Genomic DNA, 17,093 nt, shown 5'->3' with positions numbered 1-17,093 from the left:
ATAATTCATCTTGTGTGAAATTTTATGTTGTTCGCCATATGATTCATTTCTAATTTTTGAAAGATGACGTTAAGGTGGACATTGGAAAATTCCATCGTCTGCAGTTTGTTAAATTCCTATCATTAGGACATCATAGCTTTGTACCTACATGTTTTAAGTCCAGAGAATACAATAATAAAGATTTTAGGAGCACAGATGAAAAAAAACCCCAAAACAAACAATGAATCTATTGCTTTCAAGAATTAAACTTAAGGATTAACCCCCTCCCCGACCAAAAACAGTTGATGGGATTTGGTATACCACAACTTTGAATATTAACTCTATAGCTATGCTTGCAAGGTACATATTGATGTACCATATTAAACTTAAGCTGTAGATCAATTGATCTTACTGTACTATTTGGGGGATCACGAGGTTGAGCAGTTTGAAATCAATATGGACTTTTTGAAATGTAAGTATTATAGTATAGAAAACAAATGTCATACTTTGAACTCTTTATTGGGTGCAAAAAAACCCCCTAAAGCTTGTTTGAACTAAATTGTTTATATTGTTCCTACATGTTTCATAGAAATATTACAAGCTACACTGTAATTTCCGAGAAAATATGGAGATTAAATAAACCAGTTAAATAAGCGCATGATGTTGAAATTATTTAAAACAGTCGAATACACGTCAATATTAAATTTCATTTTGATCGTATATCAATACGGTTTTTCTAAAATGCGTAGGACGTCTAGTATTAACTTTCTTTGTGATTGCTCTGTATGACAATATAAATACATAGAAGGGGAAAGACTGTAGTTGGTTTGACCGTGCAGTTCATCATCGTAAGTAAACATCTATGGCTAACCGTTATCTTCTGTTTAAAATTTGTTTAAAGTCATTACTTCACCCCATCAAGATCTTTGGTAAAACACTGCCCTATATATTGCACTGATTTTTGTTTTTTCATCTCATTTCTATGCATAATAATTCAACGATCAAAATAAAGTTCCGAAAAGGAACATTTATAATAACAATAGTCAAACATGATGTCGTAGTGTTACAAGGATTTCAAATATAAATGACGATCTTAAATTTTCTAGTTGGTGATTGATCAAGTATGAACCAAGAATACAAATAAGACTCTTCTTATATTGAAAAAAAAATATTATAGTATTTTTTTGTTTTCGGCTGCTCATGTTTACAAATCATGTCATTTTAAATTGACTTTTATAAGGAAGTAACATTCTGATTAAAGCAATGCATATTTGTTATACGTATAGTTATTTTTCATTCGCAGAGTATGGGTTTACTACTCTTTCTGACACTGTTAGCTGTAGCAGAAGCCGAGACAAATACCGGAAGTTGTAAAGACATGTTACAGGGTTATTTGACAGGACAACTGTCGTCTGCTTTAGGAGCGTACCAAGTAGAAACTTTGAGACGAGAGTTCAAAATTGTTACAGATCAAATTGAAAAATCGGTTAATAAATTGGATGAAAAAACAGAAGCTGCTCTAAGCAGACACATAGGTACTATTTTTAAATGCATAACTATGAATTAAAAGCATAAATATTTTTCTTCTTTAAATAACCAAACTAAATTGTTTAATTATGTTTAAGTAAACAGAAGCAGTGGCATTGTGTACACACGATGGGGGAAAAAGACCTGTCCTGCAACCGCTGAACTAGTTATCTCAGGTACGTTGAGCTATTTTCTATTGAAAGGTATGTTGGCTGAGCACTAACTCGTTTGTGCCAACTAGTATACATATATAATTATATACATGTACAAAAATATTTAATTAAATTTTATTAAATCATTTTAGTTGAATTATCTTAAATTCTATAATGTAAATAAAAAAATATTGCAAATCCAAAATGATTTTAATTGAACATGAGGTAAATATTTTTTTTCAAAGTCAAATATAAACAACCACAATGATATTCATAAATCATAGAGAAAAAATACAAATTATACTTTGTATTAACCTAAAATAATCAAAACTCTTCATATATTTTAAATTTAATTTGAACAAATGAAGTAATGATAAAATATGCACACTTTGAACCTAATTTGATGTTTAAAAAATGATCAAATCACATGACCCCAACAGTCCCCTCTCATTAAAAACCCCGAAAACAAAGCAAATTAAAACAAAAGCGAAAAAATACTCCATGCAGCTGTGTCAAAACCAATATTCTACTTTCAAATATTTCTTATTTATTCGTTAAGGATATACTGGAGGATCTCATTATAGTCATACTGCAGCAGTAGTAGATCCTCTCTGTTTACCCAGAGATCCAGAGTGGGGTGTATACACAGACGGGGCTGATGGGACAAAGGCGTTTGTATATGGGGCAGAGTACGAAACAAGTACCTCAGCTGGCAGTTTACAAGCACTACATGACCACGACGTGCCTTGCGCTGTGTGTCTGGCTCGTAACAAATCGGTAGTCAAGATGTTTCCAGGTAAAATATGACAATCTCACTATGATTTTTATTCCCCTCTTTAATTGATTACTTTAATTTTTTTGGTGATGGTAAATCAGTAACCACTAGGTGACATACTATGGAGTCATTAAATTTCGTGGGGGCTATTTTTGCTTCAATTCAACAGCTTTGTGGAGACCTATTTTCGTGTATTCACTTATACCTACAAAATCATATATGACTTTATTACCCTATCTTACGATTTCATGGAGGATGTTAATTTGTGGATATGAGGTACCCTCGAATTCACACGAAAATTAATCAACCACGAAATCTAATGATTTCACAGTGGTTAACTTGCGTCGTGCGTTTTATGATGTCGATTTAAATATATTTTTTTAAAAAATTTCCTTTGCTTGTCTTATATTAGAAACAGACCAGTCTTTACAAAGAATGTCAACTTTGTATCTTTCCAATGTTCATGCAAAATAACATTACCACATCCTGCTACACGTGGTGAATCTAGGGTTATCAGAAGATAAGTGTACATTACCATTGGTTTCATTGTACACTTCATTATTCAATTTCTTCTAATTTAGAAGCAAATTCTGGCGAAAAAAAATGTTTGTAGTGTTTGCACTGTTATTTCATTCCATAAAATCTTTTTGCCCAACAAGAACAAAAGAATTGATCCGGAACAAAAATTATCGTCGTCAAAAGACGAATTTGATACCCAAAACAGTATTTTTACGAAATAAAATGATTTTTGTACCAAAGCCAATATGCATATCGACGATGGTTGTTAGAAAAGTTGTTTACGGCAAAATTACTGTTAACTTTGTAAGATGACGTATGTTTTATAAAATAACTACGATGGAAATATGTATGCAAAAATCATATGATTTTTATTTTATTTTATTTATCTTTAGAAAACTACAGCGATTTTTACTTTGTATAAGTTAGATTTACAGAGCAGCATATCATACTCCACGAGGCCAACTGACGTCAAACAACACACAGGCAAACCTGTCACCCTTTTTCAAAGTTTAAACCTTTCAGTTTCACACACTTTTCATGTCATTTAAATTAAACCCATTCATCAAATGCACGTTTATACCATAATATGTCAAAATTATGAATAATGCCTACTGTGGATATCGTAGATCATTTCATTCCGTAAATATCTGTCCACGCAGTTTAGATTACGAAACAAAGCAAAACGAATAGGCGCAAAATCCGGGATGTAAGAGTGTTGAGGGTGCTGCAAGAGCTCAAAATATCAGTTCTTCCATCTTTAAACCTCTGTGATTCCAACTGTAAACCTTTGTGTTTCAAAAGAGCAGCATCTTAGAACCTTTGATCTCCATAGGAAATTTTCCGCCTTACATACAAAGTTTCTTGATTCCAAGATGTTCATTGACGTTAACGCTTTGACCAATTTTTCAAGCGTTGATTTGCGATAGAAAAATAAAAAAACCTCTTCAATGTAATTGATACATTCACAAATTGACTTTCATTTGTTATTTTGATGTCATATTAAATATGGTTAATTGTTATGCTCTTTAACGTGACATTAGCTTAATAAGGAAAAAAGCGTACACAATAAAAATGGAGCATATCTTATGAAAGTAATTAAGGACGTTGTTTACTCAGGGTTTGAGTTCTCAAATTCGGATTGTTACAAACTTCAATGTCATGAGTAAAAGTTGTTCTAAATGCTAAAGTTATTTATGAAACGAATTATCATTGACAAATCATTCGATATTTTTACTATATTATGGAATTAGGCTCAAACAAAGTTGGACTTTTAGCGAAACAGAGGAAATTCGGACTAAAATTTTTAGATTTTGTTTTTCACTGAAATAATTTTGGTAGTACTGTAATATTCAAAGTAAAGATTTTATTTGTTAATCAACATAGTTTTGCATATTTTAAGTTTTTCGTTTAGATATTCGAATGGCACCAACTACAAATATATTGAAAAATGCTTAGAACAATAAAAGACACCATACCTTAAAATTTTTATCATTGATCTCATATAACTTTTATGCCTGCAGAGTAAGGTCAATATACCTAGTTTAATGCTATATATGTTTTAGTGTCATCATCGTTCAGTATTCTGTAAAAATGAATCAAAAAAGGGTAGGAATTTGAAAACTGATAGACGAAATTCGGACTGGAATATTCATAAAAATTGTGAATGAAAACTTTATGATTTGTGTCTGTTTAGTGTCACTGTCATTCATAAACTGTATTTCATTTTTAAAAGAGTTAAGCAATTTGTATTATTTTCACAATTAAGAAAATTTCAATCATAGTGTAAAATGTTTAGGGACTTTTCTTAAATTTTCAAAAAATATTCAATGGCCATTATCTCAAAAAGTAGGTCATTGACCTACTTTTTTGAAAGTGAAAAATAGCATTACCATGATAGGTCTTTAACACACAATGGATGGTTTTTCATTATCACCAGTGGAATTTTTTTTTCATTCTGAGTAAACGTATACCTAAATATATATATATTTTATGGGGCATTTAAAAGAAAAACAAATCATTACATATTTGTTAGAAAAAAAACGTCAAGATTAAATCTTTAAAATTTCGTTCGTATCACGCCAATATTCCGTTCACAATGGAACTTGTCGGCAAACTTTGCTTACAACCCTCGTATATATCATTTAACTTATAGCTAAATTCACGGTATTAACTAATGTCTTTTTTGCATTTCTTAATGTTTTTTGTTTTATTCAATTATATACCTTTTTGATTTAAAACTGTAACTAACATACTTGTTATTATAGCACGAAAAACATGCTACAAAGGATGGAATCTAGAGTACCATGGTTACCTAATGGCCGGACATTACGGTTATAGTGCTGGGTCAGTGTACACCTGTGTTGACAATCACCCAGACACATTGCATGGAGGCAGAGCGGATAAGAATGGTTATCTGTTCCACCAAGTAGAAGCTCGATGTGGTTCCTTGAAGTGTCCACCTTATGTTGAGGGAAGAGAACTCGTGTGTGCCGTTTGTTCCAAAGAATAACAAGACTCTACAGATATATCATTACAAATTCATTCTGATATTAAGATTCTTGGTTTTGACATCTTCATCAAAGTTGCCGGAAATTAGAGAAAGGTTCATTAAATGATTCAATACTAATTTTGTAGTTAATTTAAATTAAGTAAATAACCACTTTTCTTTTAAACACATTTGACATAAGTGATGTAATATATCATTTCATGATGACAATAAAAGCATTTAATATTAAAAGGATTGGTGTTTCTTTCTTCAATTTATGTTCATGAAAAGAAAGTAATTGACTAAAAAAATAAGTTAAATCTAGTTAAAATGGAACACTTAAGTGTCTAAGCTCTCGCAATCGTTTATCTTAGGATTATTTTGTTTATTATCGAAAATTTCCAAAAAATACAATTTCTGCGATAACAATTAAAAAATTAATATTTATTGATTGAATGAATTGCAGAAAAAAACAAACGCTGTAAAATTTAACTATATATCACAAATGAATATGAGTCAATGTTGTTAGAAAACTTAAATCAATCAAACGTAATAGATAAAGCCCTTAAATCTATAAGTTCAGGTATCCATTAAAAATTCAAATTTAAAATCTATTGATCTAGTGAATAATAAAAATTGAAAAAATAGGATTTTTTTTACACGATTGCATCAATATTTATGCAGCTTATCAGTTAGACTTACATCATTGATTAAGATGTCGTACACCAAATGATCATGAACATGTTTTAATAAATGGAAAAACAAGTTCATAAAAGTATCCGGATATTAAAATCGTACACAGAGCTGACGCACACAGCTATATTGTAAGTCAATATCAGTCTGTGTTTGTGTAATAAGGTTACTTAATTATTTTACGGATGTTTTTAAAGAAAAATTTGAATATAATATTAGAAAAGCTTATAGAATCCTTCCTGAAACAAGTTTAACCTGGTAATTTTGTCTTATACCTAAACACGACATACGCTCATGTAATTTAAGACTCTGTCATGGTATACCATTTCATTTTAGTTTCGTTCTGATAAGCATAATAAACAACAGTTGAATAAAACCATATGCCTTTAGTATCTTTCCTATTGTAATTGATGAAAAAACCTCGTAAACACATTGTGTATAATTGACGGTAGTGGTTAATGTTATTTAATTTTGATATTTGATATTCAAGTTAATCAATAAATTTGCTCGATTGTTAATTTGTTACGAATTAATGTTTCTATTTAGTTGCATAAAATGGACTTAATACAAAGATATTAATATTGATTAAAATAATCATACAATATATGCTTTTTTTCTTATGTACTAGGTCATAATCATAGTATTTTTGAATTATACGCAGATGGTCGTTGCTCTTATTCTTCTGATTCCTGTGATCAAGGCAGTGGATGAAACAAACAGTAGAAGTTGTAAAGACATGTTACAGGGTTATCCAACAGGACAACTGTCGTCTGCTCTTGGAGCGTACCAGGTAGAGGCTCTGAGGCGGGAATTCAGAAGTGTAACCGATCAAATTGAAAAGTCAGTGAAAGAAATCAAAGAAAGAATACACATTGACGCGCAAAAAAAAACAAAGTAAAATATGAACATTACCTTAAAATTATATATTTTCTTTCTTATTTCGTATTTTCTTTGATATGTTTTTATCATTATTAAAAAAAAAGGAGGACAAAATAAGAATTAAAAATTATTTTATATATGCATAATCTTTCTTTTTCTTTATTACATAATCGTATATTTCTAGATGCAACAAACAATAGGGTTGTTTACACAAGATGGGGAAAGAAAACCTGTCCCCTTAATGCTGAATTAGTTTTATCAGGTACGATGTATAGTTATCTCTAAATGCACTTAAAATTGTAAAGACAATTGAAACATTTTTGTACTGTTTAGCTGACTTATTCTGTGGTTTCATCTCAAAAGAATCATCTATATTAGGTTGTTTATGCAAGTTCAATTCAATTATCTAAACTTTTAACCTTCGATTAGTTTATTTCATTGGTATTTGTTGGGCTTTACCGGCGGATCATCGTCTGGCCATGCAGGATCTGCTGCTGATCTTCTTTGTTGACCTAGAGATCCAGAATGGGGGGTTTACAGTGATGGAACTGATGGGAACAAAGCTTATGTTTTCGGCGCAGAATATGAAACAGACATATCTCCTAGCAAACTGCTGAAACTTCATGATCATGATATACCGTGTGCTGTTTGTCTTCGTCGAAATAGATCCGTTGTCAAAATGTTCCCAGGTGATTTCAATGCAATTTTATATAAATTTTTTGAGAGCTCTATGCGAGTTTGAATGTTCTAAAGATAGTGACATACTTTTAATTAATATAAGAATAGAAAATGTGCTTTCACTTTTTAATTTTTGAATTTTTAAACACTACCCCGCGGTTTCCAAAATAAAATAAACATACCAAGTGAAGGCAAACCATCTCTGTTTAATCAAAACCGCTGTTAGAATTCTATGTTCTTCTGAATTCAATAGTTAATAATCCGGCTCTCGAAAAACCTTCCCAACTTTTATAAAGTTTGCACGGAAAACGGTATGTTGCATCAAAACAACACAAAATATGGGATTCTAGCAGCACTTTTCAATTAAAGCATTAATCAAACTAACGATACGTATAAAATATCAAGTTTAATATATACGGGGTAGTGTTGTTCTAGTCGAATTTTTATATCGTAAACAACGACAGCGGAAAGCCTGGCCGAGAAATAAAAAAGCAAATTGACATTAACTCACATCTCCTCCAGTATCTTTTGTTCAATTCTCAATAAATCACACCATTAGTTATTTACTTTATTAGAGTTCTTAAATTAGTTATATCTTGAATATGTTTTCAATGCTTTCCAATCAAATTCACACGACATTTAACTTTTAGTCATGAGTTATCAATGTGTTATCAATGTGTAAATCTACGTAATACAAACTAATTTCCAGAGAAAAAAAAATTGTCTTCAGTATTTTTATTTGTTTTTGGTCTACGTTTCGTTGCATAGATATTTGAATATGTAAATAATAATTTAGATTTGTGAATTCACGAATTTGCATGTAACTCAGATTCCATATGCTTCCTTAACATCCCCGCGAATAGTCTTAATCATGATTTTAAAGCTTCAAATTACATTAAGATTCCCTGCTTAAACTCATATATGAACGTGCCATTTTTGTCTGCACCAGACAAACTGAATACACCTTTGGTATTTTAACAGGTGTGAATTGATGCCCGTAATTTATAACTGAATTTTATTTGCATGGCTTAAACCAAAGCTGTCGGATCCAAGGTACTGCCCAATGATCAGCTTGCCCTACACTTTTCGCTATAATATTATTTTGTCTAAGTAGCGTAATGGACAATGCACTCGCTTCTTACCGCTGCGACCCGAGTTCGATCCCCGTGATCGACAGTGGATGTAAGTGATAGGGTATGGCGGTCGCCCGCTTGGACAGGTGAGTTTGTAAAAAATAAATGAAGGTCAGTTTAAGTTCACTTCAATTAGTTAACCCATGATTTTTGGCACCCCGTTATGAAAGTTATTTCCAGTAAAATAAAATCGCGTAAAATGTCCCATTTTATCTATTATTTTTTGTATTCACCAAAGATGTCCGATTCAATGTATTTGTCAGCGATGCAGAGCTTTACCTAAAATACCCGCCTTGATAAAAATTAGTTAAATTACCTAATGGCTGGATATCATGGTCATGCAACTGGATCAATGTATGCCTGTGTTGACGAAAAACCAGATACTTTACATGGAGGTCATGCAAATAAAAATGGTAGATTACTTTATTTTGTTGAGGCTCGATGTGGTTCGCTGAGGTGACCTCCATATATAGAAGGGAGAGTACTAGTGTGAGCTGTTTGTTCAAAAGAATAAATGTGATTAGATTATCGTTTTATTTCTTGTCATTTAATATTCTTAAGGTCATTTTAAACATTTGTTTAGAAGTCCCTAAACGTATTTTAACACTTTATTATATTATTATAGTATTGCTTTCCTTTTTTTTGTTACTATGCATCTGTGTATTTCATCCCTAACTATTTTTAGCGATGTATACTTTTTTCTCTAAAAATTATTACACGACATGTTTAAAAAAGAAGACTTCTAAAAATTAATAGTTTTACGTTCCTTTGTCATTTAATGTCAAGATGACTACACTTGGGTTTTCGATGTTATGCATAGTAAAAACAAGAATTGCTTCAGAAATGAATAAACGTCATTTATTCAAGTAAATAACGAAAACTTAAAAAAACCTATACATATATTTGTTACATTTAAAGAGTATATGGTCCCACAACACATAAAATTGAATATTGCTCAAAGCTTGCAGTTTACCAGCAACAGAAGTTGTATTTTATATGGTCCTCTTAAAATTATCAATGAAAATATTCTTGTACAAAATCGGTTGTAAAGAATGCAGGCTTTACTTATTGCAATAGCATAAACTCAGTATTAATGAACCAGTATGTACGATGCACATGAAACTCAAAATATAAGATCTCAGTCTAGTTCTATACCTTTTAAGCATTGTTAAATCATCTGTGCACGTTTTTAAATTCTTTTTAAGACCAATTGCTCCATAAACTTAATTTCAATAACCTCCTCAAGTATTATTGCTCTGATTCAGAATAAAATCATGTCAAAATCAAATATATATTAATGTTATAGACATATCATTTGTTCAAAATTCAAATTCACCGGATAACTGCTCTAGAACCTTAAAAGTCTTGCAGTATCTGAAAGTTATGGCTTCAATTTTCCATCCCAAGTTCACAAAATTAAAAAGGGTCTAATTCACACTTTGTTAAATGTTATATGTTAGAGACAAAAGTATATACATAATTTGCGTCAATTTTCCTCCTTTTTATTTTTTACTATGGAGCGCATGTCCATAATCCATAATCTAAAGCATCAACACAATTTATTTAAAATAATCAACGTTGTATTTTATTTGGCATCATTAGCAGATGTTGACCAAAAATGACGTTTATCTGAAATTGTATAAATAATTGTAACGTGTTTCTCTAACAGCAATAAATATAAGGGTTCTTTTTAAAATTTTCCTAAGATACTCTAAGTATTTTGATAAATCCAATTATAAAAAAGATTTTCCTCTAATCTTTCTTCTTTTGAGGCAATGTCAGCTGTAAAGAATGCAGTATTTTATACAAATCAATCTCGCTACTGGTAACAATAGTATGAACTCACTATTAATAAACCAGTATGTATGATGCCACAAGAAATCAAAATAATAAGATAACACTAAAATGTTTTTCTCATTATTTTTGTCATATCATGGTTTAAGACGAGCGTAACAAAATGACTGTGTAGCGTACACACGGTGGGGAGAGAAGATATCTCCTTAACAAACAGAGTTTATACTTTCATGTGATTTAATAATAATTACCACCTATAAGATTGATGGAGAACGTTAAGAAGTTTTATATTAAAAAAAATCTGTTTTAAACTAAGTTTGGATTAAGTGAAACCAAATATCTATTGAAAAATATTTAATGCTGGAAGACTTCGATGAAATAAGAAAACACTTTTTATTATAAACAAACACGCAAACTTTACCGTTTGTTCTTGGTATATCCGTTAATGAGCAGTCATAGAACCGCTTTGTTTGTCAAAGGATTCAGAGCTGAGTTTCCACAAAGATGGGACTAATGGAGATATAGCTTACGTATGAAAATGCAAAAAAATGACAATAACAAACCGTAAACCATCTCAAAAATCCATACAACGAAATAATAAATTCAAAGCAGAGCAACAACCACCTCCAAATAGAGAAAGAGGTAGGATCAGGTGCCTATGAGGAGTGAGCATTCTTTGCTGACCGGTCACACCCACCTATCTTTGTCGTAATCGGGAAAAAATCGGAAAAGTCCGTAGACAATTAGGTGATTAATTATGGTTTTACAATTAGTATGAAAAACATCAGTCAGCATGCGACCCAGTGGAAGAATGTATTTGCTGACATGATCGTTGTGTCGACCATAAAACTTAAGAAAAAATGACACATTTTCAGGTTTCAATAAAAGGATTGGCTGAACATGATATTCCATGTGATGTTGGTTTTGTACGTATCCGTCAACATAATTCCTGGTAGGTATAACAGTCATTCAAAACTTACAAAACGTTTAAGGGTTTTTGCAAGATCATTTCATGCATCCCATTCATTTCCTTTTTGCATGTCAGATTCAATATTTTGGCATTAAAGTTAACAATCTGTGTAGACATTTTAAGCAATATATGATACAAAAGTAGTCTTTTAATGATTATATACTCATTTTAAAGTTATGAATAGTTTATATCAATTTAAAATATAATGTAGCAAGACAAAAACGTCGTTGGGCGTTGGAGGACCATGGTTATCAAATCACTGGTTACCATGGTCAAACAGCTGTTTCAACCTACACCTTTGTTGACAGTCATCCAGACTCATTGCATGGAGGTAATTCAAATCACAATGGATACCTATTATATCCCGTAGAGGCTCGGTGTGGTTTATATTGTCCACCGGGTTTATACCCACTTACATTGTAGCCAACATTCTGAAATTCTCAATTCCCACCTGGCCTATATTGTGATTTTCATACCTGAGTGACCAGGGGGCTATAGTCTGTTTTCAGATGTAAATGTATTTGTTATCAATTACCTGAGAATAGTTTTAAAAACAAATTAATGATAGCTTTTTTATATATAATAAAAAAGGATTCATAAAATTATCAAGAGAAATAATGGTAATACTAAATATAATATATAATATACTTTTAATACCAAATGAAACATAAATCTTCTTTGAATCTGTTATATTATTTATGTAAAAAAGAGCACTATATTAACAGCAAAATAAAAACCAAAGCATATTGAAAAAATAAATTGAAGTAAAAACCCATATGATTCATAGCTATAATTTCAAACGGGATTTTTATAGTTACATTACTTTCCAAGGCTAAGTGTAAGTTAACTCAACTAATATTATTCAAAATTGTAAGTTAACTCAACTAATATCATTCAAAATATGATGAAAATAGACAAACCAAGATATACATATATAGCTCAATTTATAGCATACATTGAGGGGAAATATGTAATAGTTAATTACTAAAAATCATAATTTGAAAATAACATTTACATTGGAATTAATTAAATAAAAACATATACTGAGACAAAAGTTCAAATCATGTTCATTCTTCTGAAGGCGAACATATTTTTTTCTCCCTGTTTATGTGAAAACAGACTATAGCTAACTTGTAATTAAATTCTTTTGTTCTCAAACCTGCACCCCATTCCCACTTAGCCAACAAAGATCTACCTGTATTTTACCTGTATTTTTTCAAAATGTTGGCTAAGTGGGAAGACACCGTCCAACGTATTCTGAGCGAAGGGAACTAGTGTGTGCTGAGTGTTCCAAAATATATTAGAAATGTGTAAAAATAAAAAATAAGTAAATGTAAAAAAAATATGTATTCATTTATTTTTGTTGTCAAAAAAAGCTATGGTAATATCAATCAACGCCTATATAGTTGGTGTCTTTAAGATAACGTATTTAACTTTATGAGGACCATTTTCAAAAACAAGCACAAGGTCAACAATATCCGAACCCATATTAAAGAACAGGTTACGAGACTGTTGATAGTCCTGTTTAATGAACTTGTTTCTCAATAGTTTGCCTCGCCTGAGAAACTGTTCATACGAAGAGCAAGCCCTCGCGTATCAAAGCAACCGAGAAACAAAACACCGTATGCAGGTGATGAAGGTATATGGCTACATAAGTAAGGAAAGTTGACTATAGAAAATTTGAAGTCATCGCGTTTATCATAAAGTTTTGTTGTTGGGTTACCATCAATGTCATTTACAGTAAAATGCTTTTACAAGAATTCAGAGAAAGTGCATGATCCAATCAAAGTAGTGCTATATCAATGTATGACAAACTATCTGATTCAATTTTTATTAAAGCGCATTGTATCTTTCGTATTCATACTTGTTACTAAGGCTATTGTTTCTAAAATTAGTCTTAAAGTTTTCTTTTGCTTTAAAAAGAATGAAATTGAAAAAAAGAGAATATTGTTATAAGCTATTTTGATGAAAATTATGTTTGTTATCGCAACTTTAAGTTTTATTTACAATGAATAATCAACTGTTTGAAACATTAAACATGAATTATAAAAACTACAGTTAAGCAATGGCAAGATCGAAATCACCATATGTTCTAAACAATTAATAAAGAGATAAATAAATGAAAAAATACTCAAACAGCTTAGGCTTAATGCATCGATAAATACCTTTTTTTAATTTTAGAATTAACTTTATTAAGAGTGTTTGATTTATATACTTATGACAAATAATGGTACCACTGAAACAAATGTTTAAAAAAAATCCATACTCAATATGTAATGTTTCTTCTCAATACAGAATGTAAAACAAAAATGACAAAGGATAAAAAAATCGTTTTTAAACAATTTTGATAATTTTAATAAGGTTATTGAGAACATAATAAAAAACTCCTTATTGAATTTAAATATGAATATGAAAAAAATAACAAACGCAGATAGCTTTATTAAACATAATCACCCAGTTTGCTAACTGTGAACCAGTTATCATTGGTACAAGTCATTCATAAGTTAAGCGATCATAAATGTTTTGTATTCACCTTATTGATAATAATGACATGAATAAAGACATTGAATTGAAACAAAATTCTGCTGGGCATACGCTTACAATTATTCTGTGTTATATATCAGACACCGTTCACTTTTAGAGATGTAAATTTAATTTATCACAATAAAGTTTGCAATTGTTTATGATAACTGTAAATTTTGCATATGAACAATATTTCTCACGCACAGAGGATATATTTTTGAAATTTAAAACCTAGTTATGGTATATATTTTCAATTTAATTTCGATATGAAACGCATTACTAAAACTCGTGGGTTGAGCAAAGGTATTAGCTTTTGTGGCTTTCCTACAGTATGTATATAAATACCTGCTTGAATAGAAGCTTAGTGAACGCTTATGAATTGATGGTAAGTTGATTTTGGTAATTTAAATTTTCTTGTATGTTCATCTGATTTCATTTTATGATTTTTTTTTTGCAGGTTTAAAAAGTATTCAGATAGAGCTTTTTAGAATTTATCTTTGAATTAAAAAAACCTAAAATATATATTTTTGGAATATGTTTTTATTTCTATCAATATATGTTGACACATAATTCCAAACAATTATTCATTGCTTTTTTTCACTCACTCATATATAAACACAGTTTATACCCATACACATCACACATGTTCTTAATTATAAATATACGTTAAGTAACGCATTAATTGTTTCCATGATCACATATCGTGTTAAACACCCTGAGAGTGAAATTTTCCAAAGATTTTACAAAATGAATATATACCGGAATTCAAACATGTACAAACTATTCAATTTGACCCAAAAAAGAATTAAAGATACATTAAGTTTGTTTGCTATTCGTATTTACAAAATTAATATTGTATTGCATTATATTGTATTGTATTAATATCATATTGTATTTTATTTGTACTGCAGATGACTTTGGGTCTAATTCTTGTGATCCTTGTGATCGAAGTACACGCTGAGGCAAACACCGGAAATTGCAAAGAAATTTTACAGGGTTATCTAACAGGACAATTGTCATCTGCTTTAGGAGCGTACCAAATAGAAGCTTTAAGGCGGGAATTCAAAAGTTTCACCGAACATATTGAAGGATCGATGAAAGTGTTAAAAGAAAAAGCAGATGGTGATATACAGAGGGTTCAAGGTATCAATTGGTTGCTTTGTTTCAATATTATGTTATGAATATATGATGAATGACTAGAAATAATGTTATAATAAGTTAGCTTGCTATTTGAAGATGTAAAAAATAGCAGCGTTGTTTACACACGATGGGGGAAAAAGACATGCCCTCCAAATGCTGAAATAGTTCTTTCAGGTAAAGTTGCTATATGCTATATCACAAATCACACTCTAGATTATGATTTATTTAAAGAAAAAAACCTTAATATGCATGCGGTTTTAATCCTCCTTTTAAGATATGTTTAAATTCAGACGTCGAAAAAAAAATATATATAAATTAACTTTTAAAAGGTTTTACTGGCGGTTCTGCCTATGACCACAAAGGAGCAGCAGTAGATCCTCTTTGCTTACCAAGAGATCCAGAATGGGGGATGTACAGTGATGGGGTGGATGGATCCAAAGCCTATGTCTTTGGTGCTGAATATAAAACATCTACATTTCTCGGCAAACTGCAGCAACTTCATGATCATGACGTACCGTGTGCTGTGTGTCTTCTTCGAAATCGATCTGTTATAAGAATGTTTCCAGGTGAGTGACAAATCGAAAATAACCTAATTTGAGTTAGAAATACAATTTCATATCGCATTCAGTTAAACTCATAGTTTATTATTTTCTAATGAATTATGTATTGATACATATTTAGTCTTAAATATAGATGGACTTCGTTTTACAAAAGAACTTACGACAAAGCCATATTTTTCAGTTTTATAGAATGATCGCCAACGTACAAAATGTATACAAAACAATTCGTGTACAAATTTAATTATTGTCAGTATGTTTTACTTGAATGAATTTGAAACAAGTCGAAGCTTATTATTAATTAACTTTTAAAAATTTTGTCGCAAGTCCAAGTTTTGTTAAACGCAGCCCTGATTACTAAAATTGATACAGAAAATCAATAATAATTAATTTTATTGTAAAGGGCATTAATATTCATATTACTAACTTCCAATCGTTCGAAGAATACAATAAGCGAGATATCGTCTCAATGCAAACTCGAATCATCATGTTATTTATCTTAAACGAATTCTGCAGTCTTTTACAGTTTGTTTATCAACTCTAAATAATTTTTTTTTTTACAAATGTCAGGTTATCTATCCATTGCAAAACACCTCCAAAGTACTATTAAAATATATAATTTGGTTATATCTAATTTAATTTTATAATTTTGACCATTATTGTATTAAGCATATAATAAATAGATTAATAGATTTATTACCTACAGATGGATTAATTTCCAATATACTTTTCACGTTGAACATAAATTGATATGTGTTTATCCATTACAATGGCTGATGATACTTAAATATATTTTTTCAAAAAACTGTGTACTTTTTTCGCCTTGTCTTTGCAATGAATATATAACCTTCTTTGTCTAAATACTGTGCAAGGCTGTATCTAAACCATTATTCTTTTTGAATAGATTGAATATATTTTGATGAACGATATGGGCTTATGTTGTTCTTTTCATCTCAAAACCAACATTTTTATTATAGAAGAATTTGCATCTCTTTCTTTAACCTTCACCTCAATGATTTACAGAGTCTGGACAACGTTTTTGTGCATAAAATATCGGCTGGTGATTTATTAATGAATCTAACACAACTTACAATCGTCCCTAAAATATTTCCATGTAATGTTTATAGCGTATTTTTGTAAATATATCCGAAAAAAATAGCTTGACAAGTTTCATAGAGAGGTAGTGATATATATTTGCAGCCAGAAAAACGTGTTACAAAGGATGGAAGTTAGAGTATCACGGTTATTTAATGGCGGGACAGTATGATCATTCAGCCGGGACAACATAT

General features: G+C 30.5%; 1 protein-coding gene across 1 annotated transcript; it reads left to right on the top strand.

The window, feature by feature from the left end:
- Positions 1-1,285: 1,285 nt before the first annotated feature.
- On the top strand, positions 1,286-5,683 carry LOC128179484 (uncharacterized). The gene is made up of 4 exons (XM_052846919.1): positions 1,286-1,514; positions 1,605-1,682; positions 2,218-2,454; positions 5,217-5,683. The coding sequence occupies exons 1-4, from the start codon at positions 1,286-1,288 to the stop codon at positions 5,459-5,461; spliced, it is 789 nt and encodes a 262-aa protein (XP_052702879.1). The 3' UTR covers positions 5,462-5,683.
- The last annotated feature ends 11,410 nt before the right edge of the window (positions 5,684-17,093 follow it).

Source organism: Crassostrea angulata, chromosome 4, assembly GCF_025612915.1.
Source record: "Crassostrea angulata isolate pt1a10 chromosome 4, ASM2561291v2, whole genome shotgun sequence".
NCBI lineage: Eukaryota > Metazoa > Mollusca > Bivalvia > Ostreida > Ostreidae > Magallana > Magallana angulata.
This window is presented reverse-complemented; position numbering and strand designations above follow the sequence as displayed.

Bases quoted from the DNA above. Each gene is read 5' to 3' on its own strand.
- LOC128179484 (XM_052846919.1), top strand. From the start codon at position 1,286: ATGGGTTTACTACTCTTTCTGACACTGTTAGCTGTAGCAGAAGCCGAG. The intron at 1,515-1,604 runs GTACTATTTTTA...ATTATGTTTAAG, and splicing joins TGCTCTAAGCAGACACATAG to TAAACAGAAGCAGTGGCATT. The intron at 2,455-5,216 runs GTAAAATATGAC...TTGTTATTATAG, and splicing joins GGTAGTCAAGATGTTTCCAG to CACGAAAAACATGCTACAAA.